We start from the raw sequence: 17258 nt of genomic DNA on the forward strand, positions 1-17258 counted from the left end.
TGGCGCTTTAGAATACACAAGGCCAAATATTTTCCCTTTGACTTCTATAGTAACTTTGAATTTAAGAAAGGCGTCAACAACTATTACATGTACGAGTGTCCATTAAAGCCATAAAGCAAAAATAAAAGCACACTAAATACCTCAACCAATTCCTTTTCCAAGCACATTAAGCTAAACAGACCAACCCACAAAATATCACCCGCTTGATAATAGCACTAGCTGTTGCAAAATATGGTCAGTTTAAATTACTGGATGGATGTACATTTAAGAAGCACAACCATCTTACACAAACTCACCCAATCACAGCTGTCAGATAGTTCAGTTTGCACTGAGGGCAAAAAAAACGTTCTTGCTAAACTACGGAATCTGATTTGGTGTAGTACTGCACTTCCGGGAAAGCCCCAGTGTGTATCTTAGTAGTCTTATTAGGGCGGTGGCGTACCTAGTGATTGAAACGTTCGCTCCTCACGCCAAAGACCCGAGTTCGATTCCACATGGGTACAATGTGTGAAGCCCATTTTGGTGTCCCCCGCCGTGATATTGCTGGAATATTGCTAAAATCGGCGTAAAACTAAATTCACTCTGTCACTTGTAGTCATATTCCATCGGGATTCAGGGATGTGTCAAGGATAACGTTCAGCATCTGGGAGACAGCATCTAGCGGCATTTGGGAGACAGACCAACTGTGGAAGGATTCAAACGATCATGGCAATAATATCGTGCACCATAAAGTGTCTCTCCTCAGGCTGAATACGAAGTCGAGGGATTGAACGCTGAAGTGATCATGGTGCAGTTTGCAAATGCAATGTGCATGTGTCCAATTGTAACAATATATTATATATGTTGATTTAAACATATTTTATGAATTGAAGAAAAGGACTGGGCACAAGTTATCCAACTTAATGACGCCCTCTCCCAATATTTACATGAGAAGCAGAGAACATATGCATGAGAGATCTTGAGTTTGAGAATATAACAGATTAGGATGAACAATGGAATCGTTCAGTTTGATTGATGTAATGATGGACATGTTTGAAGAAGTAATGCGTTCAGTGTTTCGGCGACTGCATGCTGCCCAATAATGTTTTGATGTTATTTTAGGTGGTTATTTTAGGGCCAATACCATTGTCAAGAGTACACCTTACTTTCTTTTAAACTCTCAGTCTATCTTGCACAGAGGGAATGTATTGATTCGACAGTCTGCCGTCAGGCACGTTGACGTATGACGCATCGGGTTTGTGTGCAGTGTATTGAGAAGAGCAACTCTTTAATGAAATCGACTTTCTTGAACAGTGAAATGGAAGAGTTTCTTTGCTGCTTCTGGCAAGTCACTTCGCACTCAAACCTAGCATGGTGTCCTTGCCATTCTTGTAGTTTGGTCGTATCCGTGGCACCTACATTCACAAAACCCTTTCCACATTGATACGAAATTTCTGCCAAAAGTAGAAAGGCAGAACTACACAGGACATTCTAAAAGCAAATGGCAGACCAACCCCCACAACTACTGAAGACCCTTCAGGCACAGTTTACCACATAAAGTGTGATGTAAGAATCAAAGAACACCAAACCTGTGTGAAGAAGAAAGACTCCAAATGCGCCATCTCTGACCACACCCAAGCTTATCCAGACCACAACATCCTTTGGAACAGCATCGATGTACTCGCCAGTAATCAAACCCACTACAAGATCAGAAGACTACTAGAAGCCATTCACATCAAGGGACTCCAACCGGCCATGAACAGAGATCAAGGATATTGCACCCCCGGTGAACATCCTCCAACCTTGTACATCAACCTCATTAATTGTGCTAACATCTATCATTCACTGTTCAAACTTTCCTATATATATGTAACCGAGCCTTCATTATTGTATATCACTTGCTTGATAACGGTGCTACCCCGAAACGTTGCTCATATTATATTAAAGGAGCTGTACATCCATAGAACTCTCCTTGTTGTAAAAGCAGAGTCGATTGTACAATTGTGACTATATCATGAGCATATGTTTGTTTCAGCTGTATGACAGCTGTATGATGTTGTTTGTAAACAAATCGAGTCTGAACCAGAGAATCCAGTGCTTGTCACCATGTGATACGATGGCAGAGCATGTGTTTATGAATCACTATGAAATAGTGATGATACCAGGTGTTCGCAAAAAGGTGAGCGTATCCTGCCTCATCGGTGGCACCCGTCATAAACATATGCGAAGTCTAGTCAATTGTTCACCTGAAATAATTCGGGAACGTATGGTATAAGTCAAAATAGGGAATTGCATCGGACATCACAATATTATCTGTTTACAATTTAGAGGATGTGCACGCCCCGATTTGTTTACAAACAACATCATACAGCTGTAGCACTGCTGAAACAAATATCTGCTCACGATATAGTCATAACTGTACAATCGACTCTGCTTTTTACAGAAATTTCTTATGAATGTGGAAATGGTTTTTTCGCTTCTATTTGGAATGTAACTTTGCGTAATTATAGAATTGTGCACATGTGTAAACTTGGTTCCGTCGCTATATGGCTGCGCAATGCCGAAGCAACGTTAAATTTTAACTCACTCACTTACTAATTCGGTTAGAGGCCTGCCTGTGTTACAGTAGTAGTTGGAGTGGGCACTGAGTGGGAAGCAGTTGGACCGAGGCAAAGTAAACAATGTGAACATTAAACCTGAGGATGAATTTCTGGATGAATTGGCGCCAGTACATGAATGTGATTTTGACGGTGAGGAGTCACAGTCGGCATACCTCTCACTCGTTAACTCAGCGAATCTCTCAGGAGCAGGCGAGAGAAGATGGTTTCTATTGGCTGTAGAACGGCAAAACGCGTTTGTAAGTATTGTTGGGTCTCGTGACACCCCACGCAGTTACGACACTGTGAAACCTAACTCACTTTAGAGCAAACCACCAGAAGGATTCGATAGCAAAGGTACATGGAATTATTCACACTGACTTTATTAATGAAATACATAAAGTTATGGAGATGCACAGGACCCCGTTCTAACCCTCTGTTGAGGTAAAAGTTCACCCAACTCTGGGTGGCTAGCTATCGGGGCAGTCTCACTGCGTCCCCAACAGGCTTCTTCCATGGTGCTGTTCTCTTAGCCACGGCGTACGACATGTACTGTTGGTAGTGTCTGGGATGATTCTGAGATGTCGCAGACCAACGAGGAAGAGGTTGTTGTCACGAATGAAGTAGCCAGCTCGAAACGTGCACCTGTACGTAGAAGAGGTGTGAATGTTTATAAGACGGTCATGGCCATGCATGTGTTGTGAGGGTCAATCTCATTTCTCCGATACATTTTTGCATTTTTTGATTGACGATGTGGATTAGCCAATCACTTATCGAAACGAGTGAGAAACACATTCCACATGTCTGACTTCTGAGACTCGAAGTAGAACTAAAATTACATACCCCGAAAGCATACAAATGCAAGGTGCCGCCATAATATGGTTGTGGCGGCATTGTGTTAATACGATTCTGAGCGCCATGGCATCAACACAATATTTGTCGACTATTCAAGTCATAACAGAATGCGGGCCTTTGGCGCGACATGACAGCATTTCTCTCGCTAGCTACCCTGCAGCTTCTCAAAAGGGACTGATGGTTACCAGCAATGATCGTGTTTCACTGGGGTGGATGTCGGGTGATATCACTGACATCCGGGCCAGCCGAAATATATCTTTTATGGATGTTTAAGCTCTATTGATGCCGGATTGCTATGACAAGCCAGTACATTTTGTATATATACACTACATACTACTGTACTTACCTGGTTAAATACTATTGCTCCTTGGAAACCACCCCAATAAGCGTCAAGGATGTCCTGGTTTCTCAACCTCTTACTCTGTCTTATCTAAGGATTATCTTTTTTGTTGCATCACAAACGCGAAGTTACACCTTGACCGATTCATGTTGGCATAATCGTGATGATCTAGAAAGTGGATGTTGTACGCTATAGCTGACAAAATTAGGGACACATCACAACGGTATAACAAATAGTTTAAATATTGCTCAGTGTGACGAAACGTACACAGACTTTCTCATGCACACACACTTGATACTAATGGTAATATTATTTTGCTGTACCGAATTCGATGAAAGGAGGACAGTTGGCTCCAGCGTATGGCCTCGCACTTGTGGTGAACACATGTTTCACCTGCTCGAACAAAGCAAACAGGTAAAGCTGATTCAACCTTGACGTTATGGGCATTTGCCAGTTATAGACCTCGTCGCTGGAAGTGATGTCAGCTCCCCGGATGTTGACGACCATCCAATGGATGATGGAGTTCTAGTTGGTCTTTCCCAGTTCAGGGGTCTGGTCGAGCATCATCAGAGTGTACTCCTTATCTGAAAACAAAATTGGGTATACTGAGGTTAAAAAGGAAACGGATCTGCGGTTGATAGAACCAATGCATCACATACCTTAATGATGAGTTTAATTAACGTAAGCAACTTGTATTTTTCGCATCAATTTCATTTCACGCAAACTTCCAAGGTTTAGGGGTACTTTATTACGTGTCCTTTTCATTATTGACGAATAAGAATGCATATATGAGAATTCCACAGCTATTTTAAACGTCCCAAGGTTGTTGGACAGAATCTAAATTTGAGGTTGATTATGCTGATGGCAATGTACTGCTGGACGGTACAGCGATGGGAGTAAACCCGGTGAAGTTATTCACTAAGTCTGCCGAGAGTCAGTCATTTGTGGAGAAGCTTTCTGAGAAAAACATTGCATCGTGTGTACATGCAGTGCGTGGAACAGAATAGCAATCCAACCGACTCCTTCGCCTGGATGAAGTCGGCTGTTCTTAAATGTGAAACTGAGGGCTTTCTTTTTGCTGCTCAGGACCAGTCACTTCCCACTCGCAATCGCCAAAATGTGATTCTTAAAGAAAATATCAATATGAGATGTCGACTTTAATGAATTCACAGAGACTGTCCAAAACCTTGTCAGTGGATGCCCTTCTTTGGCACAAACAGCATAAGTATCTTAAACGACATGATGGCCTGGCTCGTTGCTTTCACTACCGTCTCCGCCATGCCTGTGGCTTTGACTCCGAGGTCAATCCATGGTACGACCCTGAACATGTCCATGGCGTCATGGAAAATGATCCTTTCAAACTTCTCAGGAATCGGCCCGTATACAGCCTCAGAAGAATTCCAGCCAACAAACCTGGTCTTGTCCTTTTTGATAAAGCCAATGAATTTATTGATATCATTGAATTTTCTGTCCCTTTTGACAACAACGTGATTGGCAAGATTCAGGAAAAGCATGCTATATATGCGGACCTCGCCTTTTAATCCCAAGTACACTGTCGTCAGACTCTCCATTATTTTCGCTGCCCTTGGTTTGGTACCTCCTTATCTCTTGGCGCAGATCAGGAGAGAGCCCGGGTTCTCCACCGGGAGCACAGCCCTTCTGACACTCTGGGTAATGCAGAAGGCTGCCGTGTTGGAGAGTCTACATATTCTCCGGAAAGTTCTTGGTATGTTCGATTAGGCAGCGTTTCCTGGGAGAAGTCCCATTCGCTGTCTGGGCTACCTGTAGAGGGGGCAAGGGCCCTGAGCTGATGATGACCTTTACCAGCCTGACTGTGCCAGGATCACCCGAACCCTCTCTGCTGCATTTTCATCTTAATCTGCAAAACATAATAATGTGAGGGGCAGGTATTTTACGAGTGAGTGAGTAAGAAACGTTTCGCAGCATCAACAACATGAATTTATTTGCGGATTAAAGCGTTGATTGGTTTTTGCGTAATGTGAAATGAATCACCTGGTGTGCAGTAATCTCGGTGCATGTGGTCTCTTTAGATGAAGCGAACTCTTCCCAGAACAAATCGACAAAGTCTGTGTCATGAATGTGCGATGACCTTGAGCTTGTTGTTACATAAGAAATTATTCTATAATCCAGTTACTCGGGTGCTCAAATGCTCATATACCTTTCAACGAGCGTGTATGTGTCAAGCGCCCAGTACCTCGGGAATTTCAATAACAAATAAGAGATAAAACAGTAACCAAATGAACACAAGCTTGTCGTACCTATACCCATGTGTTCTACGTAACTACAACACGGATACTTCTAGGGGCCACTTTGACATAACATATACCAGCAGTGTTTGCATGAAGGAAAATCACCACAGCTAGATTCAGGCACGTTAAATACTGCGGGCAACAGTGACACTGCTGTTTAATCCACATATATGAACAAAACCAACCCTAAATGTTTGATCGATGGAGATGCTTTGATACTGATAACATAGTAGTGTACTTGATGTTACGTTTGCTGTATTTCGTTGACTGTTTCCTTCTTGTAACGTTTTGATATTGTTTGTATTTTCTACGTCAAATCCAACGTTCAAGTGCATTCTTTCTTTCGCTGAACAGTTTATATAGCTGAAGGTGTTGCTAATTTGGAAATGCGTACGCGTGCATGTGCATGTGTGTAACAATTATACATTCATGACGAAAACTACATTATGTTCCCTGCTTATCATCCTTGAACACTTACGGCATGTAATGTACTTATGATGCTATTTTTCTTGACCACCGCAACAGGCGGTCGACAGGTTTTAAACATTTAACCAATAACTGATCTGGATACGCTATCCTGCTTGACAGTAATAAGTGGAATATGTTATCATGGATATGTCAGCCCAATGCCTCGTACTGTAGTGGGAATTCTTTCGCCCTGTGTATATCATTTGATTGGAGGCCTGAAAACACACTCTCAGTCGATATCAAATCAAAGACAAATTTGAAATTATTCTGAACTATAGTCTACATTCTTGATCACCATAACCCGTGAAAGACTGTCATCACAACAGGTGATTTATGCAGTAATTCTCCACAAACCTGAGCTATAGACTTGGCGATAATTGTAATTTAAACAACGTCGAAGATCTGTACCATTTCACCTTTATATGTCCATCCTTAAAGAACATTCGAAAGAAATACATACCAATTAAATATTTAAATCGCCCTTCAGTACAACAATTTGTTCGCATCACGGCAACCACAAACTATCAAGACTTAAAATATGTAATGTTCTATTTCAAATATGCATTCAAGAGTAGAAATTAAATGTGAATCTTTTGTTTAATAGTTTAATTGTTTGACAGAGCATGTGTTTATGAATCACTATGAAATAGTGATGATACCAGGTGTTCGCGAAAAGGTGAGCGTATCCTGTCCTACCGGTGGTACCCGTCATAAACATATGCTATGTCTAGTCAGAGCGTTCACCTGAAATAATTCGGGAACGTATGGTATAAGTCAAAAAGGGGAATTGCATTGGACATCATTTTTGTCACTGACGCATCAAATTTCGAAATGTTCTCCACATGCCTACCATACATAAAACGTCTTGAAAACTTTATTGAGGCCTTGAATGTTGTAAACCTTGAACAAACAGCTTCTGAGCAAGAGTGGCATGACGCTCTTTTAAAGAGCACGCTGAATTGTACCTCAAAGGCTGGAGCTGTTTGATAATTAGGAGGTAAACTTAAGTTTAGTCTGAGATGGTTATTTTATGATGTCTTCTTTGAGTTTCTACAATGTCACTGAGTTACAGAAAAGTTACGTCCCTTGTTAAAAAGCATATGTTTGAGAAAATGGCGGACATGTAAGATATACTGAACTGCTGTAATGTTTATATTTTGAGTTTGCATCAAAACTGAAGAAAATCGCAATCGCACTTCTAAATTTACCTGTTGCATGTACTTTCATCTTCAATATTCAAATGGCGTGTCGGTCTTTATTTAAATCGTTGCAAGCGAGATGAATTTACTGTATGTATAGTGAAGTAGATTAATGACAACCTAAAACTGCGACTTTGATTAGGTGCTCGACGTTGCATAGAACCATCATCGTGTTATGACGTCTAGTAAATACAATTTCGTGTAATTCGTCATGTTTTACTTGTAGATGAAAGCGTTTTGTAAAACAGGAACCGTTTTTGGAGACCTTGGCGCTTCTCGCACAGATTTTATGTATGCTTCTGTATTGGAAAACATTTGTTGAAACACTTCTTTTCATACGAGATTCATGTAAGTCCTACCCAGAAACTGTATGACGGATGAAGCTGACAATCGTACGGGAGTTCATCTGACAATTGTACGGGAGTTCATCATACTCTCTCTCTCTCTCTCTCTCTCTCTCTCTCTCTCTCTCTCTCTCTCTCTCTCTCTCTCTCTCTCTCTCTCTCTCTCTCTCTCTCTCTCTCTCTCTCTCTCTCTCTCTCTCTCTCTCTCTCTCTCTCTCTCTCTCTCACAGAGTCTGAACACATGGAAAAAATCCTAAGTGGAAAAAAGAAAAAGGTTTTCGGTTCCCATTTGCTCACCTCCTGTTAAGACATCTAAGATTTACTGTATGCTTCCTGAAACTGTTGGCAACCTTTCAATTTGGAATGTTAAAGTGATATATACTCTCCCAAAAAAGAAACGCATCATAAAAAGAGCGATTTCATGTAGCAATGAATTAAAACGTGATTCATTTTACAAAAGGTTTTGCTCTGTTTATGAGTCCTATGGTGTTTATGTTTTGAAACATCACAACAAAACGCACCATCCGTAAAATACCCGTATTTAACAGCATGATTTTCAATACAGACAGACAGACAGAGAAGTTTATTTCTCAACCAACCAACGGTGGTACATGAGAATATATAAATACATAGGTAAACAAATATATACATGGCAGACAGAGAAGTGGCTGGACATGATCATTTGAATATTACTTAGTAAGCGATTTATACAATACATTCAGAAATGACTTTAAGTTCTTTAGATGTTTAGTAGTTTTATTACATAATAATTTCTTTAACATTGAATGTTTTTGGAGATCACACATATATGTCGCGAGATAGGTATTTCGCTGTTGGAGAAGAGTTTCACATCTAAAGAGATAGTGAAACTCATCCCCAACAACGTTAGCGTTACACAGCTTACATATTCTTTCCTCTTTTTGAATAGAATGCCATCGACCGGTTTCAATTGGTAGGTTATTGTTGCAAGTTCTTAGTTTTAATATAGGAAAATATATATCCCTGGATAAGTATAAGTAGTTTTCAAAACATAGTTTATCTTTAAAACATTTATAGAATTGACCTTTAGAACTAGTTTCTATGGAGCTACGCCAATGTTGTAAAAACTGATCTTTTAGAGTAGCTTCAACTTTTAGGACCAGCCATGACGTGGTGACATTGTGGGGTTTGAGAAAACCTCTGATAAACCGCAGGTATTAAGTATTCTTGTAACAAAAGATATCCATCGGAGTTGACAACCAAAGTTATTAACAGAGATAAAATTATACACCAGTGAGGAGAGTTTACAGTATTGGTTATTTGTTGCTACTTTATGCCAAAAGAAATAACTCGTTTGTATAATTTGATGTAGAGCGGTTCTCGGCCAAACTCGCCATACACCATAAAGTTTGGAGTGGAGCTTCGAAGGCCAACAGCAAATTTAACAAATCTGAGATGTACTTTTTCTATAATGTTCAGGTTTTCAAATCCCCATACTTCACATCCATGAAGGAGAATCGGACTTATCATAGTATCAAATGCTTTTAGGGTGCAATCAATAGGTAGGTTTAAATTTCGGGCTTTTTTCAAAAGGGCAAACATAGCTTTAGTTGCATTTTCTACTAGCGCTTTAATACCTGTCAAGAACCTACCATTTCTATGGAACCTTACGCCAAGATAGGTATATGTATCTACTATTTCAATTTTACTGCCCCCCAGCGAAAATGAAAATTTTGAATTGACTGTTTTCGAGGGCCCACCTCCGAATATGACAATCTTAGTTTTAGATAGATTAACTTTAAGTTTCCATTTGAAACAGTATTCCTGAAAGTTATTTAATGATTTCTGAAGTTCCTTAGGTGATTCACTGAAAATGAGAGCGTCGTCGGCATATAATAAGAAAATCAAATGTAACCAAAGGTAAATGTCATCCTCGTTTGCATTTTCAAAGTTCACACCTGTACATCCATTTCTTAATAAGAAAGATTCAAGATCATTTATAAAAATAGAAAATAGTAGTGGTGATAAGTTTTCACCCTGCCTAACACCTTTTCTACATTGAAAGAAGGGAGACATTTCATAGCCAGTGATAACAGTTGATTTTATATTATGATACATATTTCTAACGAGCGTTAAGAATTTGCCATTGATACCATATCGTAGCATTTTATACCACAGCCCTGCGCGCCATACGGTGTCAAAGGCTTTAGTGAAATCTATAAATGCACAATAAAGTTTACTCTTAGATAATTTTAATATTTCTAAAACTATATTCATAATAAACACATTATCGGCAGTCGAAAACCCTTTCACAGCACGTCACACTAGAGACTTCCTCCAGAACCACAACATCAATGTGGTCCCCTGGCCCTCAAGATCCCCGGACTTAAACCCGATCGAACATCTGTGGGATGCCCTGGACAGACGGGTGAGACGCCGTAACCTTCAGCCCCATACACTTCAGCAACTCGCACAGGCACTACAGGCAGAGTTGGCTGCGATTGGGCAACACGAGATTCGGAGACTTATTCGTTCGATGCCGAGGCGATACCGTGCAGTTCAGGATGCCCACGGTGGTCACACGAGGTATTGACTTCAGCGCCACCACACGTCTCCATGTGACACTCAAACTGACTTTCCTCGAGTTGGTGCCAAAGAAGGATCAGTCTGCATTCCCAATGTGCAATTTCATAAAGCCTACAAGATGTTTCAAAATAAACATAATAATACAGTTGAAATTCCTATATGCGTTTCATTTTGGGAGAGTATATATAAGTATGGATGGAGCAGGTGCAAATGGGCTTGAATGAGAATGACTGACTGACTGACTGAGTTTGGTTTTACGCCGCTTTTAGCAATATTCCAACAACATCACGGCGGGGGACACCAGAAATGGGCTTCACACATTGCACCCATGTGGGGAGTCGAACCCGGGTCTTCGGCGTGACGAGCCAACGCTTTAACCACTAGGCTACCCCACCGCCCCATTGAATGAGAATGAATGCTGACATGGACAAACTGTCCCAACTTCTGAAACCAATCCTCACAGAAAGTTACATTTCATAGCGATATTTCACACTGTTTGAAGAAAATCCGTAACATCATCTTTAAATCTGATTTCACATCTTTTGAAGAAAATCGGGGGGTAACAGCATCCTTAAAGTGCGAAAATATCACAACCAAGTGCGCTGTTTAGAATTACCGTCTGGTTTTCCAATCTGGGACAAGTGGAACGTACTGTAGTTTCACAAAAAGATCTCCAGGGATCATAGTTACCTTAATTGGTCGCAGAAGATGCGCAATCGCCTTGCTGAAGGAATTCTCGACAAGGATCTGTTCGGACTCTTCTTTCTCTACAAGGCTTCATAAGGGACATGAGGAGTAATGCAAATTATAAACCAACAGTGACGTCACTCTGTTGTTCTTAGGGGAAACTTTATCTCGTAATATCCCTCAAATCTGATAAAAATCTCGCTTCCTCGGGCAATTATCTAAATAACGTCCCTGTGTCCAGGGCATTATCTTAATAACGTCCCTCTGCCTGGGGATATTTTTACTTTCAATTATTACTTGTTTTGAATAGTTATACGACTTTGTCTGGCCATGACTGAATGCGATCTTAAATATGACATAACTGACAATTTCCAACATGTAGTGCCGACACCCGGTTTCGAACCCGCAACCCTTCGCTTACTAGCTTGGCGGTTTTATCCACTAGGCTGCGAAGGATCGCTGTGAAGAAATGAGATTGTTTGTCAGTATGAACCGTGTGTTCCTCGCTAGACGGGTTGTGCGGGCAACGCACGTGCAGGGCACGGATAGAGCGTGCAGAGCACGTGCATTGCGAGGCGTCGGCTGCCAGTCTCATCCCAGTTGATTTCAACAGTAAATACCAAATATTGAAGTTATATCTAAAGTATATCTTCGGGCGGTTTATAAGTTGGATATAACATGACCCGTGGACATTATTGAAAAGTAAGCCCTCTTCCTTGGGAAGCGGGCTTACTTTTCAATAATGCCCACGAGTCATATTATATCCTACACATAGAGCCATTTAGGCTCTATGGAAAGAGACAAGTCTTCCAGTGGTTCAAGCACTGGGAAGATAATCTCAACAGGCACACCGGCGGAAAATAGGAAAGCAATTACATGTATGTCACTTCAACACAGAAAAGACCTGACAGCCTGCATTCTTTTCTTTGACAGTATGGCGAGTGCTTTCCTGAGCATTATGTCATGTATCAACAGCGATCGGTTTTAGTCAGCAGAGAGGCCTGCATAATCGAAATGCCACTAACCCAAATTATGCAACAGATCACAAGGCTAACAACAGTATCATTCTTGGACAGGAACCTCTCTAAAAGAAAACTAGGCCCATTGCGACGAAGCAAACAACAGAAACTGCAGAAAAGAAATCCACTATCAGTTCTAAACGAATCACAAATCGGTTGACTATTTGACCCTCTAAATAACTTTTAGAGGCCAAGCAGATTTGAAACATGTAGAGTTGATTGCCAAGCAAAGCCACAGGTGGCTCAAACCTGAAAGGGGTGTTGGGGAAGCCTAGCGCTTACAGCGTCGGCTCGTCATGCTGAAGACCCGGGTTCGATTCCTCACATGTCGCGATATTTGTGGAATATTACTAAAAGCGGCGTAAAACTAAAGTAACTCACTCACTCTGATTTCATGTCGGAATTTTTCGTTTGTATAATGTGAGGTTCACCCACTCTGTGCACCTTTTAATGAGATATCACGTTCAAAAGTGCTTGGTCCATCATGAAAGATAACACTATCAAGGTTGCTATAACTGTACATTTAATTATGGTTGGTGCTATTGTTATTGTTTAAAAAAATAGCATTTATTTTGTTTCTAAACACAGGTATCAAATAGTGATTGGAAAATTTAGTACACTGAAATATCGGCAAAGATTGTTCGTGGCTCTACCGTAGAATAATTATTATTGTTATTACTTAAACTTTCTAAACAAATTGCAGCACCCAGAGGAGTGTTGTTAATCCTGTCAGAGTATCATGCAGAAAACGGATGTACCGTACACTCCCATGGTCATAGCATGGTGGCCTTACTTTGGTTATTGGTGACCTATGACCCATTTTTGTATTAAGAATAGTCACATATTTTATGGTTCGTAGTAGTATTTAATTTAAATCTGTTAAAGCTTAAGACACTTTAGTTTCTTTTGACGACATGATGTATATAGTTTGATTTATGTATTATGAATGTATAACGTGTTGTATGCACTATGTGGCTGAAATACAGACCGACTTAAAATGTACATGAACCCATTCTCTCATGCCAAACGACATAACAACACATATTCAGCACAGGTCTCATAAAGCATAACATTTGCATTTTGTAAGAATGTTTTTTGTAAAAACAAATGTTATGGATGGAGGAGTAATAGGAAGGAAACACTTGGATTTCAACATATCTTTCCAAATGCAGAAATCGTTTCAGATTGACATTGGGGATTATAACTGCAGTAGGACGAAGAGTATAAAAGGGTTTTTGTCGTACAAGTAGCCTGTAGACAATGTGTTGTGCTTCATGCCTTTATTTGTCTCACTTGGTCCTATTTCAGAATTACACAGAGTGTCTGAGAAGTTTGTGTCACCCTTCAAAGATCTGCGTTTGACACCAAGTCTGTTTTCAGTTCTATTGATGCTGTGCTCATTTAATGCAAGGCATTGATTCTCACCACGACGTACTGCCCAGTAGTATACACAAATCCGGTGTACTTATGGCATTATCCCACAGTAGGTATGCCTGTCTGATGTACGCCTCTTTGTATAGCAGTGTCACCCGAGCCGGTAGGCGAGGGATGTCACAACTACAAAAGGTGTACATCAGACCGTAATACCCGAGGGAGAAGCATACAACGTATTTATCTTACCGCCATGTTAAATGTACCAAACATTATTTTATATCACGTTAAAGATCGCGACCGACTATATGTCATGTAAACAAAATGGCACCTGCTTCTAGACTGGATTTGTAAAATCAGTTAAACATATTCTGACAGGCTTAAAACTGCTATAAAAAGGGTTAATTATGTTTAGGTTCAGTGTGCAAACCACTCAATATACAAAACAGCTTCAATAAAGCAGTGAAAGTCGGTAAAATAAATCTGTACAAAGTGAACACAAAACAGCCTGATCGAACGGTTTTCGAACTCCGAGCACAGCTAGACGTCTTAGCGCTTCAGCTTCTCGGTGGAGAGCTTGGCGGTTACCGTGGCAGCGGGTAATATTTTTTCCAGTTGTCACCCTCCTGGGAAGGGTGACACGGAAACTTGTTACAGCGTCATTGACCAATAAAGAATTAATGTATTTTACATGAAGGTAAGATGCGCATATTTGATAGTACCGGGATTTGATGAAAGTAGGACAGTTGGATCCACCGTAAGTCTTCGCCCTCTTGGTGCTGACACGTTTCTTCTGCTCGAACAAAGCAAACAGGTAGAGCTGATTCATCCTTGATGTCATGGGCATTTGCCAGTTATACACCTCGTCACCGGAAGTGATGTCAGCTCCCCGGATGTTGACGACCATCCAGTGGATAATGGAGTTCTGTTTGGTCTTTCCCAGTTCAGGGGTCAGGTCGAGCATCATCAGGGTGTATTTCTTGTCTGACCACAAAAAGCATCACTTTGAACTGTATATTTTTAATATACTTAGAACAATCATCATAAATGTTTGATTAAGAACACGTTCGTGAAGAAACGGTTATTCGATAGCGACACGGATATCATAGCTGATTTTCAGAGCCTCGAGTTTCCACTGCGTAGTTTATCTTTCAATGTTTTCATAACGTTTTAGATTCGTCAAATCCAATTTTGGGGTCATTTCTTTACACTGATTTTTGTTCGATCTCTTAAGCCATCGACTTAGTTTAAGACCACACACCCTCACCATAGGCGGATCCAGGGGGTGTTGCAGGGTGCGCACCCCACCCCACCCTTTTGTCCTGAAAGTTTATTAAATGACCATTGAAACTCTGGTGAAAATGAAGTGTGCACCCTCCCTTTTCAAAAGCTGTATCCGCCCTGCTCACCAACCACGAATTGGTGGTCTGGGGAGTTTACTCACCTGAGGGGAGTTGATCTCCAATCTGCAGGGGGACCAGTTTGACTTGTGGGGAGTTTCGAGTCTCCACGACTCAATAGATCCATGTTCCGATAATCTACAGTGACGTTTACTGGGCTGGAACACAGAAATTAATTTTCGGCATCAACCTCCATTCCATTAAGAATGACTTTGAGATTGCATAAACCATAAAGAAAGTTAAATACTCACCACGGATTCTTTTTGTTAATAAGCTGTTCTCTGTGTACACATGATCTCAAGAATATACATGAAAATATAATGCCACTAAAAGCACTGTATCTTACCACAGAGGTAAAGGCCACCTTCTTTTAGACACCATTCTGCATGACATATGTTAAGGGCGTGAAAATGAGGGTACCCGCCTTCTGTGATAAACTGTAAACAGGATGTGCGCTTTATAGCGGGAACATGAGGGTATCCACTCTCAGATATATCCTGTTTTGCACGATATGTATGTTGTAACAGGGACAAGAGTGCCCCTTTTGCGATAGACTATTCCGCACGATGCGAACGCTAAAAGCAGGGCCTTGAGAGAACCTTCGTTTTCGATGCACTATTTGCCATAACATGTAGCGGGAACATGACAATAAACTTACTTGAATGTTGTAGGTGACTTTGTGAATTTTTTTGCGATTTAGAGGAACATATGAGTACCGACCTTCTGTCATACAGCATTCCGCACGATTTGTACGTTATAGCGGGGGCCGTGAAGGTGACGTCAACGGATACACTAAGGTCAAGAGCCTCCGGAAGTGACGAAATCCCACCTTTTTCTGAATGTAGCTGCTCAACCCTGGATGAAAATACATTGGTATGATCTGATTATTATATTTTTTCAGTAGATGTATCCAAGCATGTGTGCCATTCTGTGCTACAGCAGTTTACATGGTATCTATTTTGCATTAGAAATCTTTCATGAATAGACTTACCTATTCACAGTCTACAGAACTAGACAGTGTGGTTAGTGTCTTGAGTGTGTATCGTATATTCAGGGCAGCTATTATATTAATGATATATATATGTACAACAGTCAATGGGCACCTCGGTGACATTCTTGTGCCTTCAGACAGCATGGGTTGTATACACCTAAAGGAGCTGAGATAGTAAATCCAATTTACAGTGATCCATTGAGAGGGCACAGGAAACTATTTACAAATAGAATTTTGCACAACTTACATTGTCCATAATAGACTGGACATCTGTTCATAAAATTAACAGACCGGATGAAGGCCGCAGTGTACTCATCTGTTGAAGTTAGAATCACGCTGATGCCGCTATGACTGGGCTGCAAGAATAAACAAAGTGTTAGCCTTTATCGGCCTCAATGTTGGTGTTAAATAGACTGTCCGTGTTTTGTGGCAGTGTTGGTCACTTCGAAACAGTGTTCCATTTTCAAAGGGAAAATCTCTTTGGTTGGTTGGGTTGATAATCTTACCACAACTCTATTTTTCTATTATCCTGCTTTTATACATTTTGCCAATGTATTTGTACTCCTTCTCCGTTTTGAACTGGAATTCCCAAACAGAAATAAGTATTGTTCAATTTGTTCAATTTAATATGCGCTTTTACAGACAGACAGACAGACGGACAACAGGTCTATTTTAGATGTGGCCTAGGGTAATGAGTACAAAATGACAACTTAGATTAAATTTTACAGAGAGCATTACCTTGATTTTGTTTTACAAAAATTGCTAGACGGGTATTATATTCACGGTTCTTAGTATTTAGAAGATGTACAAAATTTTTTGTTTATTTGGGTTCAATATGTAATTACCGCTGCATATAAAGGACATTTCATTAACACATGAATAAGTATTGATTTCCTTTTATAAACGTAGTTAATTTTAGAACACAATTGTTAATTCACAAAATAGCAAAATACATTTTTGAAACCAGCATCTGTTTTGTGAAGTGAAAAGGCAAAATGTAATGTAATTGCATCAGACTAATAAATTTACTTACAGCTCACGTTCTAAAAAAGTTTCGTTATAAACTCAGTTTCACAAAATTATGTTAAAATCAATTTAACTATATATCCACCCATTTTCGGTTATCAGTTAACGAGATGAAAGTGTGGTACAAGCAGCCGCAATAAACATGGT

General features: G+C 40.4%; 1 protein-coding gene across 1 annotated transcript; it reads right to left on the reverse strand.

Moving 5' to 3' along the window:
• Window positions 1-14420: 14420 nt before the first annotated feature.
• Window positions 14421-16407, reverse strand: LOC124253564. The gene is made up of 4 exons (XM_046687368.1): window positions 16333-16407; window positions 15815-15949; window positions 15139-15252; window positions 14421-14678 (listed from the first exon to the last, which is right to left on the reverse strand). Exons 1-4 carry the CDS (start codon window positions 16353-16355, stop codon window positions 14639-14641), a joined length of 312 nt encoding a protein of 103 aa, XP_046543324.1. The 5' UTR covers window positions 16356-16407; the 3' UTR covers window positions 14421-14638.
• Between the last annotated feature and the right edge of the window lie 851 nt (window positions 16408-17258).

Source organism: Haliotis rubra, unplaced genomic scaffold, assembly GCF_003918875.1.
Source record: "Haliotis rubra isolate DU_JTF1 unplaced genomic scaffold, ASM391887v1 Scf544, whole genome shotgun sequence".
Taxonomy (NCBI): Eukaryota; Metazoa; Mollusca; class Gastropoda; order Lepetellida; family Haliotidae; genus Haliotis; species Haliotis rubra.